General features: G+C 45.3%; 1 protein-coding gene across 1 annotated transcript in view; it reads right to left on the bottom strand.

The window, feature by feature from the left end:
• ZNF346 (zinc finger protein 346) overlaps positions 1–23,973 on the bottom strand; it is a 365,617-nt gene that overhangs the window by 16,400 nt on the left and 325,244 nt on the right. Inside the window, exon 7 of the mRNA XM_044069298.1 lies at positions 2,539–2,632. Coding sequence (XP_043925233.1) covers positions 2,539–2,632 — 94 coding nt within the window. The remainder of the gene's footprint in view (positions 1–2,538; positions 2,633–23,973) is intronic.

Genomic DNA, 23,973 nt, shown 5'->3' with positions numbered 1-23,973 from the left:
GCAGGTGCAGGGGGTAAAGAGTCAGGGGACAGGCCGGACTCTGAAAATACATCTACAATGTCTAGAACAGGTGGAATAGCAAGGGATCTGTGCTGAGGAAGTATCAGAAAGTCTGAGCCTTTTCTTAGATTCATAATAATCTTGGCTCTCCCAGTGGAAATGCTCCCTCATGGTATGCAGGGTTTCCCCAAAAGAATAATCCTCAGGAGAGGCAGAAGGAATGGATTCTTCAGCATCAGAATCCTCATAGGGAAGCATGGAGTAATCCTGTTCAGAAGAGGAATCAGAGGAAATAGAAACCTGATCAGAAGAATCACTCAGTCCCTTGCCTAGGCCTCTTATCAGGAGGGGGATGGGAGCTCCTGATCAAATTAGATCTTCGGCCATTTTGAGCATCTGTTTTTTAGGCATGGAAGTCTGAGTAGGAAAATGCTGTACTTGTTTCTTTGTCTTTAGAGCTGCTTTAGTCTTTGAAGCTGAAGATGACTTAATATACAGTTGTGTAGGTCTGAAGACACCCTCAGAAACTGATGCCTGCTCAGCAGCTCCAGACCCATCTGAAATAATTCCCTCAGTGTCCAATACCTTGAGTATCCAGAGGCCTAGTCAGCTCCACGTGGGAGTCTGTAGCGGCCTGTGATTCTGAGGTAGCGGGCGTCAGGGGCTGTGAAAGCACCTCACTGAGAACCAGCGACTGGCCTAGCAGAGGTCTAGTCAGTTTTGGACCTCTGATGCCTATCCTTTTCCTTCCTTTTTTTTAACCTCCGGTTGTCGGCTGGTGAGACTGCATTATATAATTAAATCTTCGGCCAAAGTAATGAAATGCAAAATCGAACAGACGCTTGATCGTGCGTTGGTTAAATCTAGCACAAAACAGACAGCTAACAACGTTGTCATCAGGGCCTAGGCAAGGAATACAGTAAGTGAAAATTCTTTGCGGTATTAGCTTCCCGCAAGAAATACAATTAATTTTCTGACATCGGTCTGGAGCAAGAAAAAAAGTTTCCCCAACAGGGTACTTTAATGAAAACTTCCATTCTGAAATTTAGATTTGAAAATCTCAGGAGTCTGCCCGGCACCTGCAAGCTGATTTTGCTTCGGGCACCGCACGGCAAGAAAGACTGGAGAAAATGGAGTCTGCTGCATCTTTTATATGCTGCATCTTTTATACCCCTGGCGCACTGACGTCAGGGAGGAGGCAACAGATGCCGGACCTAGACTGTGGAATTCTGGTCGACTGAGGATAGCCTGCCAGCAGGATAACCCAAGAGTAATGACTGCAACAGTGACACACGAACATCGGGTCTTGGTAGCAGCCTGCAAATCCACCAAAGCAGGCACCAGAGTACTGACCAACTAGTGACTAGCTTAACAGAAGGGTGTCAGCAGTTTTGGACCTGTGCAATCTCTATCCTTACATTTTTTTGGAAGATCGGTAGTCGGATGGCTTACCGAAGCCATTTCGGAATATCGAGATAGAGAGCGAAAGTATTTAGCGACAAGGGACAAACTAATAACTCTGGCGTTGAAAAAAGCACAAAACTGACAGGGAGGGATGTAGTGGTCTGGGTCTAAACAGGACACAGTAAGAATGGAAATTCTAGGGTGTGGTATTTGCTTTCCATAGGCAAGACAATTAACATTTTGACACTGGTTAGAGCAAAAAAGGATCCCCAATGGGGTACTTTGCTTTAGACTTCGTGATTATTCAATTCGGAAATGAAAACTCGGGTAGTGGCCGACCGGCACTCGTGCAAATTGCTTTTGCTTCGGGCTCTTCAGTAAGAATGATGTAATGGTGTCAGCTGCCTGTTATCATACCCCTGACGACCTGTCAGTCTTGAAGCGACAGCAACAGATGCAAAAATACTAAGTCTCTGGTATTCGGGCCGACTGAGGGCTACCTGCAGGCAGATAACCCAAGTGGGATGACTGCAATAGTGAAAAATGAAGAACATCTACAGTTTGAAAGAAGTTGGTGTGGTACAGGGAGATGCAGCCCTGGAATGTCCTGTATGCTACAGCACAAATAAAGGTCACCGAATATACATCCTTCCTATCAGAATACAGTTACAGAAGTCAGTGACACATTCTGAACAGCAGAGAAAAAGGTAAACTTTCAACTAAAGCTTTAAAAAACACCACAACAAATTTTTGTGAAGAGAACACAAGCAAAGTTGCATGCATGAATAACTAATAAGGCAACAGCCTTTCATTATACTTCACCTGATTATGTGGCACTTGGGATCTGGCTGAAAGGGGACCCACTAGCTCAACACAGAATTGAATTCCACCAACTAAATCATTTAAAGGCCTCTAATTAGCAGTATTACAAGTAAACAATTTTTTTTCAGCCTTCAACAATATATATTTGTTAGTTTAAAAAAATGTCAACACTAAGAATGTCAGTTCAATCATTCTTCCAAAGGCATCTGTCTAGCTTGTTGGGGACACTGCTCCTGTACTGGGATTCTAATCTTGCCAGATTTTAGTTAACTAGATTATCAGTACTAAACATCCTCCAAAACCATTACTTACAGGTTCTTGTGTTTGGCGCCACTGACATGAGCCTGATACTGCTCGACAGAGTTCAGTACTATACGGCATGAGTCACACGGGTATCCTTTTGCAGCTGTAAGAAAAAAAATAATAAATCTGATTAACTGTGACAAAGTTATTACTCACCACAACATTCCAGGTTTGTTGTCCATCTCGCCTTCACATTGCTGGTTGGGTTTGGAACAGAGAATTGTTTCCCACTCTGCCTACACAAAAGCTATCCCATCATGCTCAGGGAAGATTACCAAGATCTTGTTTGCAATATAACTAGTAGCATCTACATATAGCCATGTCCAATAAAAGGGACTAAAGAAGAGATTCAGAGAACATGAAAATCCAATTTATTAAGAAACCTCCCAATCCTCCAGGAGTGAAGACTGGGTGGAGGGTGGGAAGCAAGAATGAAGGTGAGACTGACCAACATGGAACGTTAACGTCAGTACACAACTTAGTTATGTTGTCCTATCTCGCCTTCATTCATTGCAGGTTGAGACATCCCTAGCACCTTTCTTGGGTGGCTCAAGGGAAAATGTTCTTCAGAACAGTTGACCCAGAAGACGCCCTGTTCCTGGAAGCCAAATCAGCTTTGTAATAGGTAATAAGGGTATGCGGCTTTACCCATGTTGCTGAACAAATTGAATATATGGGTAACCTTGCCTGAAAAGCCAATGAGGTTGCTATAGCTTTTGTAGAGTGGCCTTTTATTTTTCCTGGAAGTTCTCTATCTGTATGTGAAGGTTCTACAAATCAGTACACCACTTGGAAAGCGTGACCTTGGATATGGGGGCACCCTTTTTAACTGAAAAGGATACAAACCATTGTAAATTCCTTTGTTCTGTGGAGGCAGAAAACATACTTGTCTGCGTACGGCCCACTGATTTAATTTGAATGTTGCCTTGTTGCCATATCTTGGGAAAAACAGGCAAGTCTATGGATGGATTCAAATTAGCTTCTGAACATACTTTGGGGAGGAATGAAGGGTTAGTTCTTAGGGAGACTATCTTTGTGGAAAATCAAGTAAGGGGGACATACTGATAAAGCTTGGAGTTCTAATACTCTTCTAGCAGACGTAATGGCTATCAAGGTTTTCCACGTTAGAATCTTTAGTTTACATGATGCAGGTTCAAAAGGAGGAAGGATCTAGGTGGACAAAGTTTAAGCCTCATGGCGCTGGTGGTTCTTTCACTGGAGGCCTTAGCAAGAAAGTACCTTTCAAGAAAGTTTTACAAAGGCCGTGGGACACGATTTTGTGTCCCATTTCTACAATATGACAGTTTGGCATAGCAGCTGCACCTTCATCAAAAAGCTTAGCCAGAAAATCAAATACAGCTGTTCTAGGGGCAGTAAAAGGATCAATGTGGTCACTGAAAGCCCAATGGGAAAACCTTTTCCATTTTCTAGAACATAGCTTTCTGGTTGAAGCCTTACGGGACGAAATGATACGTTTCACTGCAGGGGAAATATCTAGAAGCCTGGCTGAGTGGAAATGGAGCAGCCAAGCTGTCAATATGAGGGTCTGAATTGATGGATGGAGCATCCCTGAGAGAGGAGTCAGGTCTGGAACTCCAGAATCCACGGCTCCTCTTGGAGATGGGCCCATAGAAAGGGGAACCAAATCTACATGCCCAGTATGGGGTGATAAGTATCAAACTGCTCAATGCACTTGTTTTCTGAAGGACTGAGGATCAAGGGAAATGGGGGAAAGGTGTAGAGGAGACCCAGGGGAGCCAATCGTGTACTAGTGCATCCCTTGGTGACTCCCCTGGAAAGGGGGGGGGGGGAGATCAGGGCAAAGTAGCTGCTGCATTTGGCATTCATGGATGTAGCAAAAAGGTTGCAGCAAGGTTAGCCCCAGTTGTGGAAGACCTGTTCTGCAACTTCCTGTTTTAGGGACCACCTTGTGAGGCATCAGAATAGCTCTGCTGAGTTTGTCTACTTATTTACTGCATTTGTTAACCGGGAAAGTCTACTGGGCCTAGGTGAGCCCATTTTCAATAGAGGCCCAGGGAGAAAAGATCCACATAACATTAATAGCACACACAAGAAAGCACAATACAGTGTAGTCTCATTGAATGGAAATAACTTGTACCGTTGTGTTTAATATTTACAAACATTACACAACATTGTATACAACTTGATTGAGGATGGAGTTAAGTCAAGTAAGGTAGCAGTTTTGTAGGCAAAAACAGCTGAATTCAGCAAGTCAGAGATCTCCGAAGTAGTGATACTGTATAGGGATATAGCAGTGGATCAGGTGTTAGGAGGTACTACTGGCACAAGTACATTTACAGAGAGAAGAGGTGTGATCTGAGAAACTTCTTAAAGAAAGCAGGATTACTGATTCTTCTGATAGAAGGTGGGAGGACATTCCATAGTTGAGATTATAAAAAAAATAAGAGTACAGCATTTGACCAGTGGCAAGGTTAGTTTTTCAACTTGTAGCATCATTGCGTTTTGGATCTTAGTGGCATGTTAGGGTGGTATGTAGTCAATATGGAGAGGGAGGGGCAAGTTGAAGGTTTGTATAGGAGTTTGTGTGCAGTGGTCAATTGTGAATAAGTGAGGTAGTGTGGGAGTTAAAGCCAATTTAGCTGATAGAGATAAGCAGTAGTGTACAGAGTTTGAAATAAATTTGCCAATCTTGTGTAACATGAGTCCAGTTTGGTTTTCAGGGTGGATTAGATATTAGTGAAGATCGGAGCACTGTATTGTAGAGACGTAACAGGAAGGATGATGCTAGAGCTTTAACAGTAATAAGATAGTATGTGTGTAGAGGATATTTAATTTTTATGCGTTTTTTTTATGTTGCTATGGATATGGAGGTTGAATGTTAGATTTTCATCAATGAACTAGGAGTTTGGTCCTTGGAATGACTTCAATGAAAGTATTATGGAATTGGACAGAAAAATCATTTTTTTTTGCGGGGGCAATATTAGAAGTTTAGTTTTATTGGGATTTAGAGCAAGATGGTTGTTTGACATCCAAGTTTTGGTTGAAGTGAAAGCATTTTGGGTAAGACGTTGCAACTCAGATATTGACTTGGCAGTACAGATATCCAACATTACCTACATATTTGATAGCTGCCACGGGTAAGGGTGGTGTGGAAGTTGATGAATATACTGAAAAGGATGGGACCCAATACAGATCCTTGAGGTACACCTGTGGTTGTGTTGAGAAAATGTGAAAAGGAGTGCTGCCATTTGGATTGTTGCCTATTGGTGAGATAGTCTGTGAACCACTTTAAGGTATGGTGTGTGAGAGACCTAAGTTAGAGTTTTGTGAGCAGAAGTGGAGGTGAAACTGTCAAAGGCCTGGAACGGAGAATATGTAAGTTATCGCAAGCCCAGTTTACTGTGTCCATAAAGGATAGGAGAGCAGTACAGATACTATGACCTGGCCATGCTGTGTGGGCGAAGATATGGTTTTGGGCAAGATAGTTAAAAAGTTGTATTAAATACATTTTTCTAATATTGTAGAGATGGGAAAGAGGATAGCAATGAGTCGGAAATTAGAGATATCCGAGTTGTTGCCATCTTTATGGAGTGGAAGAACAAATGCTTTCTTCCATATGTTTGGTATACTGGACTGATGAATAGATCTATTGAGTATGCTGATAGGTAGACTGAGTTTGCAGATAGTTGTAGAAATTCAGTAGGTAAATTGTCTGGTGCGTTAGTACAAGGTTTGAGTTTATGAAGTAGTTTTTCTTACAGTGGAAGTTGGTATAGGTGAGAATGAGAAAGTACAGTTTTGTACCTACCATAAATGTAGATGTCCGAACTGGATAGCATCTGCAGTCATAACTGGGTTGTCCTGTCGTCAGGCAGCCCTTCGGTCGGCCGGATTCCAAAGTCCGGGTCCGGCTTCGGCTGATGTCGCACTTCACCCGACATCATCTCTGTTGGTCTTCGGGTATAAAAGCATCAGCCGACGCCATTTTCCTCAGTGTTTCTTGCCCCAGATGCCAGTTGCCCTCTTGGAAGGCTAAATTTTGGGTAAATGCCAATGTTTCCAAAAGTATAGAAGGCAAACAAAAAATAAGCATGTATGTACATATATACAAACAAATACACCCCCCGCCAGCTAGCTATTAGGAGGGTAAATACCCTAGGAGTACCACAGAGGGGAAGGAGGGAGGGTAATCCTGACTGCAGATGCTATCCAGTTCGGACATCTACATTTATGGTAGGTACAAAACTGTACTATGTCCTTCATGGATGCATCTGCAGTCATAACAACTGGGTAGAATACCATAGCCAACTAGGGGAGGAGGAAGAATAGATTATGGTGTGGTTAGGATCCCTTGCAGTACAGCAGTGGCAAACCCTGCTCGGGATCTGGAATACAGAGGTAAATTATAATGCTTGGCAAATGTATGCACGGAGGTCCAAGTAGCCGCCTCAATAATGTCCTTGGTTGCCACTCCTCGTAAGAAGGCTGTGGTAGTGGCTGTTGCCCTTGTAGAATGAGGCCTTATGTTCTGTGGAATTGGTTTTCCATGCAAGAAGTAACAGAATCGTATGCAATTTCCTATCCATTTGGAGATTGTCTGTTTGGAAATCGCTTTTCCTTCCCTACCTGTTGCATAGGCTACAAACAGCTGGTCAGTTTTTCTGTTACTTTTTGTTCTGTCCAGGTAGTAGTGTAGCTGTCTATGTACATCCAAGGTATGCAGCATTCTTTCCCCTCTGTTTTGTGGGTTTGGGAAGAAGGTAGGTAGGTGGATTGCCTGGTTTAAAGACACTCTGGATACCACCTTAGGCATAAATGTAGGATTAGTCCTCATGGACACTATCTTGGTGGAAAATTAGGAAGGGTTGTACTGCCATTAGGGCCTGAAGCTCAGAAACCCTTCTTGCTGAGGTTATTGCCAGTAGGAAAGCAGTTTTCCACGATAGATGCTGCAGGTCTGCTGTTGCTGCTGGTTCAAAAGGTGCGAGCGTCAACTTTTCCAGCACAAAGTTCAAGTCCCAAGCTGGCAATGGTGGTTTCCTAGGAGGTTTTACATTCTTGATCCCTCTGAGGAACTGTCTGAGTAAAGGATGTGAAAAGACAGGTGGATCAAAGCTGTATTCTGCTGAAATAGCTGATGCATGTATCTTGATGGAGGAATAGGACAGGCCTGTATGTAGAAGCTCTGCCAAATACTCCAGAATGTTAGCAATGTCTATATTGGACACATCTTTTCCTCTTTCAGCACTCCAAATGACAAACCTTTTCCATTTTCCTGCATAGTTCTTTCTTGTTGAAGGTCTGCGGCTTCAAGGATAATGTCTTTAACCCTTTGGGAAAGCTCTGGATTAGTTGCTGCTATGTGATGTTCCATGCAGTCAGTTGCAAAGTTTTTAGGTTTGGATGCATGATGCTGTAGTTGTTCTGGGTTAACATCAAAGGCATCAGGGGTATTGGCCATATTTTGTCCCGAGACATGCTCCTCAGCAATGGGTACCAGTGTTGTCTTGGCCAGTTTGGAGCTATCAGGGTTATCCTTGGACGTTCCTCCTTGATTTTTAGTAATACCTTGTGTATCAAGGGAAGAGGTGGGAATGCATATGCTGTCAGACCTTTCCAGCTGAAGGAGAGCGAGTCCACTTTCCATGCAAGTGGGTGGAACGTCCTTGTGCAGAATTTTTGAGCTGGTGATTGAGAGGGAAGCGAATAGATCTATCTGTGGCATTCCCCATTTCTTTGAGATGGCCTTGAAGATGTCCGGGTGTAGCATCCATTCGTGAGCATCCGAGGTGGTTCTGCTTAACATGTCTGCTAGAGTATTCTCCTTTCCTGGTACGAACATTGCCTGTAACTGGATGTTGTAGCTGAGCCAGGTTTCAAAGGTCCAAAGTCATTCTGCATAGGGGGTATGAATGAGTGCCTCCCTGTTTGTTGATGTACCACATGACTGTGGTGTTGTCTGTCCTTATCAAATGTCCTGTTTTGAGGAATGGTCTGAATTTTTGGATTGCCAGCTTTACTGCCAGCATTTCTTTTAGGTTGATGTGCAAATGGAGCTGGTCCTGTGTCCACAATCCTTGTACGCATTTGTCCAGCATGTGAGCCCCCCATCCTAGGTCTGAGGCGTCTGTTGTGATGGTTTGGCTTGCTTGATAGTTGTGGAAAGGTAGGCCTGGATTTGACTGGCATGCTTGAGCCCACCATAGGAACTCCTGTTTTAGGCATGGGATTAGAGGAATTTCTGCTTCTAGGCTGCGCCTGTGTTGGGACCATAAATTCTTTAGGTACCACTGTAGTTTTCTCATATGTAGTCTGGCATGTGGAACCAAGATTATGCAGGATGCCATGAAGCCCAAGGCCTGTAGAACTTTTCTTGCTGTTAGCTTGTTCTGTTTTTAGTGCCAAGAAGTAAAGAGGGAGTTCTTTTTGTTTTTCTGCAGTTAGGAATGCCATTTGTTTTACTGTGTCCAATTCCGCGCCCAAGAATGTCCTTGTTTGGGATGGTATCAGCCTTGACTTTTGTAAATTGACTGTGTATCCCAGTGCTTGTAGCAAGTAAATGACCCTTTGTAAATCTGTTGTCAGCTTGCTTTTGTTGTCCCCCTGTAGCAGACAGTCATCCAGGTATGTATAAATTTGGATTCCCTGTAGTCTGCAGTGAGCGATTACTGATGCCAGGCATTTTGTGAATACTCTGGGCGCAGTAGATAAGCCAAAGGGCAATGCTGAAAATTGATAGTGCTCTGATCCTGCAAGAAATCTGAGGTATCTTCTGCAAATTGGTCGTATGGGGACGTGCAGGTATGCCTCCTTGAGATCTAGAGTTACTAGCCAGCACTCCTTGCTCAGCATGGGAAGAAGTTGCTGGAGGGTCAGCATTTTGAATTTTGGGACAATGATGTATGTATTTAAGATGGACAGGTCGAGAATAGGTCTCCAGTTGTTTTCCTTTCTTGGAACTAGGAATAGTCTGGAGTAGAATCCTTTGCCTTGTTCTGTTATTGGCACTTTTTCCACAGCTCTCATCTTTGTTAGTTGCATTATCTGCTGTAGAGCTTCTGTTTTTTGATTTGGAGGCAGGTTTGGCATTCCTCTTTTGACTGGTAAAGTGTGGAAGTGGAACCGGTATCCTTGGTCTATGGTTTGCAGAATCCACTTGTCTTTTGTGATAGTGCCAGTTTTTCGAAAATAAGGTTAATTTTCCGCCTAATGGTGCTGCTATTTGTTCCCTGGTAGGCGGAGTTAGAATCAAGTCACTGTGCTGTTGTAGTGGCAGTGGCTGTGTCTGTGCCTCTGTTATTACCTTGCCACTGTCGTCCTCTGTAGACACCCCCTCTGGATTGATTTCTGCCTCTGGGACGTCTATTCCTGCCCCTTTGGGATCTTGTGGAGTCAGGAAAGGACCAATTTTTGGCAGGCCAGTTCCTGCTAAACCTTGGGGTTGAACCTGCAAGAAATCTTTAACTGTTTGTACAGATTTTGCCTTTTCTTCCATTTTCTTCATTACCTGCTGGGCAGGTGTACCAAACAAACTGGCTTTATCCATAGGTGCATCTAATAACTTAGCTTTAACATGATCCGGTAAGACCTGTTCCTTCAGCCATGCATGTCTTCTTATCACTGTGTCAGTCATGGCTGATCTAAATGAAGCCTCCAGTGCATCATAGCCACATTTTAAGGAATGGTTACTAACCTGTTGTATGTTATTTACCATTTCTAATATATATTTCTTATCTAGAGTGTCATCAGAGGATAGCTTTTTAGTTAACTGATCAAGCATAAACTCTTGGTATTGTATCATGTGAAACTGACAATTTAAAGCTCTAGCTGAGAGGGTAGCAGAGGTGTAAACCTTTTTGCCCCATCTGTCTAAAGACCTGGCTTCCCTTTGAGAAGGAATAGGGTTTTTTGCTGTGGTTGAGGCTGCTGCCTTAGGCCCCTGGGATATGGTTTCGGGGTCTGCAAGTGGGGCCTTGTATAAGTGGTGATGAGTGTCTGGAACCCTGTAAAATCTGTCTGGTTTGACAGGGGCTGGAGGTAAGGAATCTGGTGCAGTGCAGACATCATTAAATGCATCGTCCACAGAGAGGACAGGAGGTATAGCTAAAGGCCTGTGTTGTGGTAGGTGCAAAAAAGTCCTAAGTCTTTTTCTGGAATCTGAGAAATCCTGTTCCTGCCATTGGAATTGTTCTCGCATGGCATGTAAGGTTTCCCCAAAGGAGAATTCTTCTGGTGGAGAAGCAGCTGGAATGGATTCTTCAGCATCTGAGTCTTCATAATTGGAGAAATGAGCCTCTGGCTGGTCTGTAATATCAGAGTCCTCCATGGAATCAGAGGACACAGGCTCGGGGCTCTGCTCTAGGTCTCTTTCTGGGGCTGAGAGGCCCTGTCTGGGTGAGATTGAGATCCCTAATTAAGGATATTAAATCCTCTGCCAGAGTAAGCATTTGTGAACTAGAAGTGGGCCTAGTAGAGGGGGGCTTAACAGGTACTGATTTAGTAGATTTGGCTGCTTTAGCCCTGGCAAAGGCCTTAATAGACATGGCTGCAGGAGGCCTAGCAGCACCACGTGCTGGGGTAAAGACATCCAAAGGGATGGTGTCTGATAAGTCACTAGTAACCACTGTAGGTAAGATTTCTGAGGCCGTTTCAAGTAAGGTAGCAGGAGCCTCAGTAGTAGTCATTGATTCAGCTGTGCTTTGATCAGTTTTCTCGGTTTCGGCCGAAACCGAGACACTCGCGGTTTGCTTAACCATGGTTTCAGCCGAAACTGCGGACCGCGAGTGTCTGTCTTTTTCTTTGTGTTTTTTAACAATCTGGGTAGTCGGAGGATCCGACGGCATAATGTACGCAAAATCTGAGCCGAAAAACTGTTCAGCAAACTCCGACCGACGCCTGCCGTCGCCGGTTGAATGAGGCACAGGCTGAACAGGCTGCTACGTCGTGGTCTGGGCCTAAACAAGGCAAACAGTAAGAGTGGAAATCTTTATGAGGTATTTGTTTCCCACAAGTTAAACAGTTATTGACTTTTTCTGACATCGGCTGAGGCAAGAAAGAGTCCAACGGGGTACTTAGCTTTTAGAAGTCTTCGAAGTAGTATTCGAAGTAGTAATCTCTGGATCTGACCGACCGCACTTGCGAACAGCTTCTGCTTCGCCCGCGGCAAGAAAGACAGAGGAAAATGGCGTCAGCTGATGCTTTTATACCCGAAGACCAACAGAGATGACGTCGGGTGAAGTGCGACATCAGCCGAAGCCGGACCCGGACTTTGGAATCCGGCCGACCGAAGGGCTGCCTGACGACAGGAAAACCCAGTTGTTATGACTGCAGATGCATCCATGAAGGACATCAGCAGAGTAGTAGGAGTGTGAGTGGGAGGTTCAGGTGGGCAGGGATCTATAGGTGGAAAGGTAGTGGTGAGTTTAGCTATGGTTGTATAACTGTTTATACTCTTATTAGGATTTTTATTTTTTGCCAGGTTTTCCAAGCTTTATCCCTAGCAGACAATTTGCTGTGGGTGTTTGGTAAGCCAGGTTGCCTGTTTAGCTTTTATTCTTTTTAGGCGAGGTGGGGCTAAACTATTTAAAATTTTAGAAATGCTGAAATGGAAAATTCAACAGCCTTATGGAGAGGGAGATATTTGAGTGGGGTCCAGTTGATCCTTTGTAAAATTTCATTAAAGGTGTTGGCGGAGTGAGATAAATCTCTGGTTTGCTTAACTTGGTGTGCACTTAGGACTGAGGTGCTGTTAAGAGTTAAAGGCTGGTAAGTGGTCACTAATACTGTTAGGTAGTGTGCCAGAGATTGTTAGGATTGGAGACTAGTATCCCAATCCAGAATTGAACCACTGCCAGTTTTATTGTCTGGCCTGGTTATTTTGGTTATTAGTTGTGTATAGTTATATAAATTTATGCGATCATGTTGGACTTCTAGAATGTATGCTGCAATCAGAAAACGTTGGGAAGAAACTGCCCACTGCCATATGCTTTGGGCCTCTCAACATGGAGAATAAGACTTTGTCCCTCCTTGCTTATGTACCACACCAGTGACATGTCTGTCTGAATTGCAATTGTTCCTAATGGAAGGGAGTCCTGGAATGCCTGCAACACCAAAAGTACCACTCTCGCCTCTAGAATGTTGATATGCAAGTGGTTCTCTTACTCCTACCAAACGCCTTGGACAGTTTTTCCCAGATAATGCCCCCCCCCCCCAATCCGGGAAGCATCCGTGGTCACTGTAGATATTGCTTGCAGAAAGGCGAACGGTCTGCCTAAATCCACTTGAGTGGAATGAAGCCACCAGCGCAGATCCCTCTTGCAGGATTCTGTTACAAAAATCTTGAGACATGGGCAGCTCCTGCATTGATCACTAGGTGAAAAGTACCCAATAAAGAATCTTCATGTGCAGACGAACTACAGGTATCAATGTTATTGCTGCTGCCATGGTACTTAAAACTTTCTAAACAACCTTAACTTGCACTTTTTTCTTCATCAATAGGTTTTTGACTTACTGTAGCAAAGTTTGAACCCTCTCTGGAGAAAGTTATTCTAACATTTTAATTCAAGTCTGTCCCTATAAAGAAGATATGCTGTGATGGCAACAAGGCAGATTTTTCAAAGTTTATCATGATGCGTAGCAGAGAGCAAAGATGAATGATGGCGTGTCTCGCTCTTGTTAGTAGATGTTTGGTGGTGGCAGTTAGAAGCCAGGCATATAAGTATGGAAACACCCAGAATCCTAGCCACCTCAAGTGAGCCTTAACTACTGCCATGCATTTGAACACTTTGGGGGCTGTAGTGAGACCAAAGGGCAGAGCTCGAAACTGGTAGTGTGGCTCCCAGCTGAAAGCATAAATATCTCCTGGATCGCCTGTCCATCTTTGTGGTAGTAAGCATCCTGGAGATAGAGCACATCCAATCATTTTCCCCCAGAAAGTTTCGACTGCAGTGTCACCATCCGGAACTTTGACTTCTTGACAGACTTTAGTCTGCCAAGATCCAGAAGGGGTTCCAGTCCCATCATTTTTGGAACTAAAAAACCTAGAGTAAGTGCTAGATTCAATTTGTCCTGCGGGGACATTTTGGATGACTCATTCCAGCAACTTTTGTATTTCTAGAGTTGCATGGTCCCTTTTGACTGGGTGGAACATCTGGGACAGTTTTTTTTTCCTAAAGGGGAAGAGAAAAAGGGTATGTAGTAGCCTCTGGATATGATCAGTTATACCAATTTGTCTCAATTTTTAGCCAGGTGTTTGGGTACAATGAGACCCCCCCCTGACTGCCTCCAGAGATGTAGACGGGCCTCCTTTCAATTGAAGAGGCATACCAAAGAAGGAATCCCTGTCACCCTGGTTTTGCGGACGCCCTCTGCTGCGTGGTGGGCATTTGTGGCCATTGTTACTTCCCCCTCTGCCCCTGGGGGAAGAAACACCATGTGCGTCTGGGAAGGCTCTCTGGGACTTAGACTCACAGCAGAAAGTTTTTCCCTTCTTGCTCACACCTGGTTAGTCTCCATTTTTGGCCCAAACAAGGATGAGCTGTCAAAAGGGGTGTTAAGGAAGACTTCAAGGGCTCTGCAAAATCATACAAGTGAATTCAGGAATGCCTCAAGGAAATTCCTGTACCCACTGCCCTACTTGCTCCATCGGCTGCATAAGAGAAGTCGCATGAAGGAGTTTACCACAGAATTTAAGGTGGAGCTGGGAGGACACATTGTCTGAAACCCCCATGGCTGCAGAACCTTGGAGGGTATCCCCTAGCCCCTTCAGGAGATTCCTCTGAAGCCTAGTGAAATGGGTCAGGTAGTTCAGCGGCCTACGGGCAAATGAAGCTGACGAAAAAAATTGTCTTGCCATAAAGTTCCATCTGTTTATCTTCCTCCATTTATCACTGATGGGCTTGGTTCAGAGCCCCTCTGAACCGTGTCTGCCTAATACCAAGCTAGTGTACACCAAAACTCAAGCCAAGTTGCTACCCACAATGCCCTTCTGTTACCTCAGATAGAGTTTGCATAAGACAGAAAAGCATAGGCCATTTATGCGCAAAAAGCCAGACACCACAACGACCCATGAGATCTCAGGAGCCTTTGGTGGGGGATGGAGTGTAGGATGTGATGAAAGGAAGAACAGATGAATGCTATGGTAAGACAACTTTATTGGATGTTAATCTTTCCATTCATCACTGATGGGACAGAATCCCAAGCTACCTGAGAAACCTGGGTGGCCCTTACGGAAGAACAGCCCTGAGCACAGAGTTGAAAGCCGCTCTACCCCTGGAAACCATATCCAGCTTGTAATGTTTGATGAAAATGCGTGGTTTAGCCCAAATGGCTGCTGCGCAAATGTAGTCCATAGAGGATCTGGAGTGAAAAGCTACAGAGGTTGCTACAGCTCTAGTTGAATGTGCTTTAATATTGTGAGGTCTAGGCTCATTTGTACGAGAGTATGAATAGGAACTACAGACTGAGCCACTTTGATAAAGTGACTTTTGACGGCATATCCCATCCTTGGGCCAGAGAAAAATAAACAGTTGGTCTGTCTTGCATATAGATTTAGTCTTGTCTAGGTAAAAATGTAGTTGCCTATGCACATCTGAGTGTAGACAGTATTCCTCTTTATTGTAATAGTTCAGGAAAAAGTGGGAGCTCGATGGACTGGTTCACAGAAAAATCTGAAACTACTTTGGGGAGAAAGGATGGATTGGTACTTGGAAATACTCTTGTCTTTATGAAATATCAGGTATGGTCTCGATGCATAAGGGCCTGTAATTCTGAGATCCATCTAGCTGAAGTGACAGCTACCAAAGATTTCAGTGAGAAATTTGAGATCACATTTTGCAGCAGGCTCAAAAGGGGGCTGACAGACTGCAGTACTAGAGCGATTCCTCGTCTAAGGGACCCCTAATTGGAAGTCTGCTGTGAAATGCTCCTTTAAGAGTTTTTGCCCTGTACTCAGTAATGAAAATTGGAAATTGCTGCTAAATGGACTTGCATGGCAGACGCTGATGCTCTGGTTTCAAAGAACTCAGAAAGGTATTGGATGAGAGAGACCGGGGCTGAGAAGGGATCTAGCATCCGTTCTTCAGACCAGAGAAAACCTTTGCGATTTCTCTGTAAAGCTTTCTGGTGGATAGTTTATGGGAGGCCAGAATGACATTGTGAACAGGCGAGGAAAGGACTTCCTGGCCTGGTGACTAACAGAAGAGAAACCAAGCAGTCAGCTTGAGTGGACAGATTCTGGCGAGTCGATCCTCGGGGGTGAGAAATTAAGTCTGGATGAGTGTCCAGGATCCATGGAGGCTGTAACAGATGAGGCCGGAGGAAGCAGAACCAAACTTGGCGAGGCCAGAATGGGGCAAAGAGGATCAGCTTGCATCTCAGAGTGGCTTTCTTTAAGAATAGAGGTATCAAGGGAAGCATAGAGGAGACCCGTGTGCCAGTCGTGAGTCAGTCTCTCAGGGACTCCCCCCTCTGGGGGGAAATAGCTGCTGCGTTTGTTTGAAGGGGAGGCAGATAGGTCACAGCAGGGCTTGCTCCTTCGGCTGAAAATTTCTATCACTTTGGGATTGAGACACCACTCTTAAGAATAATGCATCTGCTGGACCTGTCCACAACCACGCTCAACCTGTCCACAACCACGCTCAACCTGTCCACAACCACGCTCAACCTGTCCACAACCACGCTCAACCTGTCCGCAACCACAACCACGCTCAACCTGTCCGCAACCACAACCACGCTCAACCTGTCCGCAACCACAACCACGCCACCCTGTCCGCAACCACAACCACGCTCAACCTGTCCGCAACCACAACCACGCTCAACCTGTCCGCAACCACAACCACGCTCAACCTGTCCGCAACCACAACCACGCTCAACCTGTCCGCAACCACAACCACCCCTAACCTGTCCGCAACCACAACCACGCTCAACCTGTCCGCAACCACAACCACGCTCAACCTGTCCGCAACCACAACCACGCCAACCTGTCCGCAACCACAACCACGCCAACCTGTCCGCAACCACAACCACGCTCAACCTGTCCGCAACCACAACCACGCCAACCTGTCCGCAACCACAACCACGCCAACCTGTCCGCAACCACAACCACGCTCAACCTGTCCGCAACCACAACCACGCTCAACCTGTCCGCAACCACAACCACGCCAACCTGTCCGCAACCACAACCACGCTCAACCTGTCCGCAACCACAACCACGCCAACCTGTCCGCAACCACAACCACGCTCAACCTGTCCGCAACCACAACCACGCCAACCTGTCCGCAACCACAACCACGCCAACCTGTCCGCAACCACAACCACGCCAACCTGTCCGCAACCACAACCACGCTCAACCTGTCCGCAACCACAACCACGCTCAACCTGTCCGCAACCACAACCACGCTCAACCTGTCCGCAACCACAACCACGCTCAACCTGTCCGCAACCACAACCACGCTCAACCTGTCCGCAACCACGCTGGAACTACCTGGGATGTGCGCTGCTGTAAGAAAACGGTAGGAAGCCATCGCCCAGTGCCTCATGGCCTCTCGACATAAGGGGTAGGATTTGGTTCCTCTTGTTGATGTACTAGACTACTGACATTGACTGAATTGAAATCGTTCCAGGGGGAAGAGGAGGATGTAATGCCTGCAACTAATAGCACTGCTCAACTCTAGAACACTGACATGCAAGGTTGGCCTCTAAGCGCGACCATGTGCCTTGGACAGTCTTTCCCGGAAAATGCCCCAATGAAGCATCTGTGGTCAGTGGCATTGGGTTAAGGGGTCTGAAAGGGGCACAACAAGTTCTGTGCCTGGCCTCATCCACTAGTGGAGATCTTGCTTGCAAGAGTTGGTTATGAGTACCCGAGTTTAGGGGACGATTTGCAAACCACTGGGACAATAGGAGCCACTGTAAACCTTGCCAGAGGAATGATCACAATGGCTGCAGCCATGGACCCCAGAGCCTGGAGAACTTCCCTTGCTAATACCTTTTTTTGACGAAGTATCACTTGCGATCTTAACCTCTGAAGGCAGAGCCGGCAGAGATGCCAGGCAGGATCAGGTATCTAAAACTGCCCCTATAAATTCCAGCTGTTGGGTAGGCCCCAAGTTGGACTTGTCCCAGTGTACAGTAATGCCTAGGGGCTCTGCTAGTGAAAGGGTGCTTCAGAGGGCCATAGCCAGAAGACGCTTGGTGGGAGCAGGAGAGCCAACAGTCTAAATATGGAAACCCCTGGAATTCTTGAAGGATCAGATGAGCTGTCATCACTGCTAGACATTTCATGAACACTGGGGGCCATCAAGAGACTGAATGGCAAGGCTCTGGTAAAGATGGGCTCATAGCCAGAAGGGAGACACCTGGAGCAGTTGTCCATTTTGATGTGGTAACACGCATCCCAGAGGTCTATCTAGCACATCCAAACATCCTCCCTTAAAAATGGGAGAATGGACTGAAGTGACCATGCGGAACTTGGTTTGTACAATGGATGTTTAAATGGATGAAATCCAGAATGGGTTTCCAATCCCCAGTCTTTTTTGGGACTAAAAAAATCTTGAGTAAAACCCGGATCCGCACTGATCTGGAGGGCCTGGATGGATGACAGACAGCTTTCTTGTCTCTGAAATCGCTTCTTCCCTTTGATTGGGTGGATCAGAAAGGTTCTTCGTAGGTTTTGGACGGGAGGTTAGAGGGATGTAGTAGCCTCTGGAGATTCTCTGCACCCATCGATAGTTTGTAATAGAGCACCAGGCAGTTTGGTGCAGAGAAAAATGAACCTCAACTACTTCCAGAGGAAAGCAATCTGGCAACTCTTCAGGAGTGTTAAGCCCACCCAGAGAAGGAATCTCTGGAGTCTTGTTTTCTGGACCCCCTCTGCCCCCTAAAGGGGAGTCTTCCACCACTGGAACCCCCTTTGCCTCTGGGGGGGAATCCTAGCCACGCAAGTTATGGAAAGGACCCTGAGATTTCTTGGGCCAGATTTTCCCACTCCGGTTCCTAGAAAAAGAACGCTGAGGCTTGGATAAACGTAGGCCAACGGCAGAGTCTTTCCATCTTGCTTGCACCTGGCCAGCATGTCCTTCACTTTAGAACCAAATAAGGAAGATGGTTCAATAGAAGGACCGAGTCAGTGAGGTCAGATGCGCATCCAGGCAGGATGCCTCATGACTAAGCCTGCAAGTAGTTCAGGGACCTGACAGCAACTGTCACTGAAGCAAAGACTCGCTTCCCAACCAGTCCAGAGCCCGAGACTCCGTTGGGCAGGTGAACAGCAGGACTTTCTTCCACTAGATCCTTTTTAGTGGCCATAGCGTCAACTGGCAAACCTCTGGACCAATGTGGATGCTTCTCTGTGGGGGTAGGGGGTGGGTAGCATCTCATCAGGTTTCCAGGGAATGGCTTCAGTCGGGGTTCTGCTAAGCACGCTGCACAACTAGCTGGGATTAACTTGTCGGCAGGTGGGGTCACCCAAGAGGTAGAAGGCTAGGATCAAAAAGCTTGCAGGAACACAGACTCCTCCAAGGAAGGGTTGGAGGGCTTCCAGCCACCCCTCTGTTTTAATATTTCCAGGATGTCTCCTAAGGACACATCTGGGGGTGACTGGGGACCCCTCCCCATCATCGCAGTCAGTGTCAAAAACTCTTCAGGAGAGTCTATGCACTTCCTCTTGCACGCCTTCTTCTGAGGATGTTCAGTGGGAATACCTGAGGAAGACTCAGAAAGATGGGTACCCTGAACTGGGGTTTCCTGAGGCTTCTCCCAGCGTCCTGGGGAGGCGGCTCGTGGTAGCTGTAGCTCAGGAGGAGCAGGGTTAAGTTCAGACGTTGAAGGAGCTCTTCCCAAAGCAAGCACCCTCTCAGAGAAGCAGGCCCGCCCCAAGGAGTGGGAGCCCAGAAACAAGGAAAACCTCAGAACCGGAGTCAAGACCACTCTATCGGACCCACTCCCAGGGACAGAGCCTCAAGCAGGATGGGGCAAACTATCCCTAGATCAGAGGGAGGAACTGATACACTATGAACTGTGCCCTGGACCGAGGACTCTGCCACCCCCCCCAACCATGAGTCTGAGAAAAGGACTGTTCCAATGGAAATGAAAACCAAAGGGATGGCCTCAAAGCCTCTGTGACAGTCACGGTCTGTGCCGAGGAATGGGGTTCCACAAAGGACATTGGAGCAATGGGCTTCGGAACCAACGAGGCCGAAAGAGTATACGTCAGTCCTGGAAAAGATGGACCCAAGTCCCAGAGGTTGGATGACTCTTAGGAACATTTGGTATCCCTCGGGCTGTCAACAGCTGATCCAACTGGCGCAGCACATCAAGTTCGGATAGACACCTGGAGGACCTTGTGGACAACCCTGAAGGGGAGTCAGGTCGGTCCAAAAGGGACTGTACCCTTGACCCAAAAATGGATCAAGGAAAGGGAGCATCAGGTCCATGGTGTCCAAGCTAGTGCACCGTAGTCTCTAATTTGGAGACTGGTAGCAAAAGAATCTGTGGAGTAGTAAAAGGGCTCGATGCTGAAGAGGCGCTCGGAGTCTATGTAATCGGTTCCAAAGAAATTGTATGGGTCAGAACCATTTTCGGTGCCGTAACAGAAGGCAAGGTCAGTGCAATAGCTGTCAGTGCAGAGGGTGGCACAGACGTAGAGAATCCGGTAATGTCCATGGCATGAGTTATAGTAGCAATCTGAGCAGAGCTCAGAACAGTAGTAGAGCCGAAGTAGCAAGTCTATGTGCAGAGGAAGTTTTGTTGGCCTTATGCTTGTGTCTTACTCCTAACACCAGCCGGTGAAGAGGGATGAGAATGGGGACGTTTCTTGTCCTTTATTGGAGGACTTGAGACCTTTGACAAAGAAAGGACCTCTGAGAAAGCGATAAGGCCTTTCAAAATCAATTTTTTCTTCATTCAGCATCCGCCAACTGAAACTTTGGCAAATTTGACAAGGGGGTTTAATAGAGAGGTGAGAGACTCAGTCACCGTGAGAGTCACTGTTTGGGAGTTTACCATTGCAAGAAGTGCAATGTTTAAACCCCAAAGTCCCTTTTTTCAGACATTTCCACACACACTAATTACAAGTTAATATTAAACCTAGAAAGACAAAAGGAAAGATACCACCAATGATGAGCGATACCACAAGGGTAAGGAGGGGGCTTACCAATGATGGTAAAAAGAATTACTCAATGGGAAGAGCTAGTTAGGTAAAGTTACAATAACTGAAAAACGAGTGAAGTAGAAGGGAAAAGATTTAGAAAGTGACTAAAGGGATAAGTATCCAAAAATACAGAAAGTATCAAGTAAAATATCACTTCGCTTGAGAGCTCGGTGAAAAACACTGCTATATGGCTATGTGGCAAATGAGATCAGAGGTAACAGGGAGAAGGGCATAGCGGGTAGCAGCTTAGCTCGAGTTTTTGGTACGAGGGCTTGGTATTAGGCAGACACGGTTCTGTGGGACATGGAACCGAACCCATCAGCGATGAATGGAAAGATTATCAGATCATACGCTTTCCTTCTGTCCATCTTCATAGACTATCTGGTGGATGGACAGATGAGATGTCAGACAATTCCTTTTTGGTGGCTGTCGCCACCACCATAGCAGCTACTGGGACACCTTTGGTGAGGAACTCAGAGGGCACAGTAAAATTTGGCCTCCTAGGAACAGGTTCCACCGAGTCCGGAGAGCCCCACACCTTCCGATTGACTAAGTTCATAAGCTGGTTGAAATGCGAAAAACCCAAGGACTGGAAGGGTGAGACCCGAAAGCCTCCAGGTACACAGACATCCTCAAAGGGTTGGACTTCCAGCCACCTCTGTTTAAGGATCTCTAGGATGTCTGCACAGGAGACATTCTCACAGGGTGAGGGTGGGGACCCTCCTGACTCATCGAGGTAAGTGTCTGAAGTGACTGACTCCTCAGGCGAGTCCAAATACTTACTCTTGCATATCTTCTGAGGGACCTCCTCAGAGGGGTACTCCAGGGTGGTTTTGGAAGAGATTGCTTTGCCCAATGGGGCATCCTTGGGTTTTGGGTGCCCGCGCCTAGGTGGAAGCGAAGGCAGAGATAGACACTGGCACTTTAGGGGGAAAGAGTACTTGGACCTGACAGCAGAGCAGTCCGAGGTGACAGCACCCTCTACCTCAAAAACCCCCAAACCCCCATCCCTGATCAGAGTAGTTCCCTGGCTCAGAGGAACAAGAACCTCCCCCGAACCAAGGCAGTTGGCTCAAATAAAAATGTAGGTGCCGAACGCACCCACACCGAAGCCCAGCGAGGTAGATTTGGGTCTGACAACTGTCCAGCCAGACAATTCCCCAGACCCGATGGGAGAGTCAGCTCCTAGACCTCTCAAATTCTGAAGGAACCGAGGGAGGTTGGAGCGGTAGTCAGGCCAGACTATCACTAAGCAGGTCTCTGCACTGACTACTCCGCTACAATCAGATTGAAGCACTCCAGCTCCAAAGTGCTAGAATGGGTCAGAGGAGGAATCGATAAAAAGGGAAAGGATGTCTGTTGGCTCCGAACCCCTCTGGGTTATAGGGGACTATCTTGGGCAGCGCTCACAAAGTCTTCACCATCCGCTCCACATAAATCGCCAGAAAGGCCTCTGGAGGGTCAAGAACAGTGTCTGAGATCTCACAGGCCGTAACAGATCAAGGCTGGGAAGACCAGTTCAAACACTGGGGAATGGCTCCAAAACTGGAACTTAGTTGACCCAGTAATCACAATGGGAGCCAAATAAGATTTCTCTGGCCCAAAAGTCTTTAGGTCCAAGGAGGAGTCCTTTGCATTTTTTGCAGACTCAAATGTGAAGCAACAGAAAACCTCCTTTTCTGACTTTTCTAATCTGGAGGAGAGATTTTTCAGTAGTTTTAGAGGTACTCCGATTCCTTTGTTCCTTCTTTCCATCAGTACCCTGGTACTAAAGGCATGACAGAAGGAACACTACTCCTGAAGGTGGACAGCACCCAAACAATACATACAGCTGGTGTATCCATCAGTTATTCACATTTTCTGATTGCACTTATCACATTTTTTGAAACCCGAAGGTTTCACTTTAGGATCCTTAGACATGCTACCAAAGTAACACTACCACAAAGACTGAGAACAGTTTTTATACATAAAAACACACTATATAAATATATATATATATAAATATATAAATATATATATGTAAATATATATATATATGTAAATATATATATATATGTAAATATATATATATATATGTAAATATATATATATATGTAAATATATATATATATATATGTAAATATATATATATATATGTAAATATATATATATATATATGTAAATATATATATATATATATATATATATATATATATATATATATAAATACATAAATATATATATATATATATATAAATTTGTAAACAGAAAATAAATATATGTAAATATAAATATATATATATGTAAATATATATATATATATGTAAATAAATAAATATATATATATGTAAATAAATAAATATATATATATATATATATATATATATATATATATATATGTAAATATATATATATGTAAATATATATATATGTAAATATATATATATATATATATATGTATATATATATATATATATATACACATACACATACACACACATATATATATCCCCTTTTAAGGGCAGTTAACAGGAAAACTAACCCTATTTCACTACAGATAGGGAAAGTAGTTCTAACCAAAAAAATAAAATGACTGCTACTACAAAGGAAAAAGAAAGCCCTCTAACAAATGGACTACCCAAGGAAATTAAGAATTAGGTGAAAAGATTTGCCCAAACTCTCCAACTAAAATGAATTTGGAGCTGGGAGAAAAAGGACAAACAGGCCTAGCAGTAGGCGGCCACGGAAAGCACAAAGTACTAGTCTAAGCGACCCAAAGTTATGAAGCGGCAACAATAATTTTAAACCAATTTAGAAAAGCTCAGGAGGAGCAGGGTTAAGTTCAGACGTTGAAGGAGCTCTTCCCAAAGCAAGCACCCTCTCAGAGAAGCAGGCCCGCCCCAAGGAGTGGGAGCCCAGAAACAAGGAAAACCTCAGAACCGAGTCAAGACCACTCTATCGGACCCACTCCCAGGGACAGAGCCTCAAGCAGGATGGGGCAAACTATCCCTAGATCAGAGGGAGGAACTGATACACTATGAACTGTGCCCTGGACCGAGGACTCTGCCACCCCCCCCAACCATGAGTCTGAGAAAAGGACTGTTCCAATGGAAATGAAAACCAAAGGGATGGCCTCAAAGCCTCAGTGACAGTCACGGTCTGTGCCGAGGAATGGGGTTCCACAAAGGACATTGGAGCAATGGGCTTCGGAACCAACGAGGCCAAAAGAGTATACGTCAGTCCTGGAAAAGATGGACCCAAGTCCCAGAGGTTGGATGACTCTTAGGAACATTTGGTATCCCTCGGGCTGTCAACAGCTGATCCAACTGGCGCAG

This window comes from Protopterus annectens, chromosome 4.part0, assembly GCF_019279795.1.
Source record: "Protopterus annectens isolate FY-2018-M chromosome 4.part0, PAN1.0, whole genome shotgun sequence".
NCBI classification, from domain to species: Eukaryota; Metazoa; Chordata; order Ceratodontiformes; family Protopteridae; genus Protopterus; species Protopterus annectens.
This window is presented reverse-complemented; position numbering and strand designations above follow the sequence as displayed.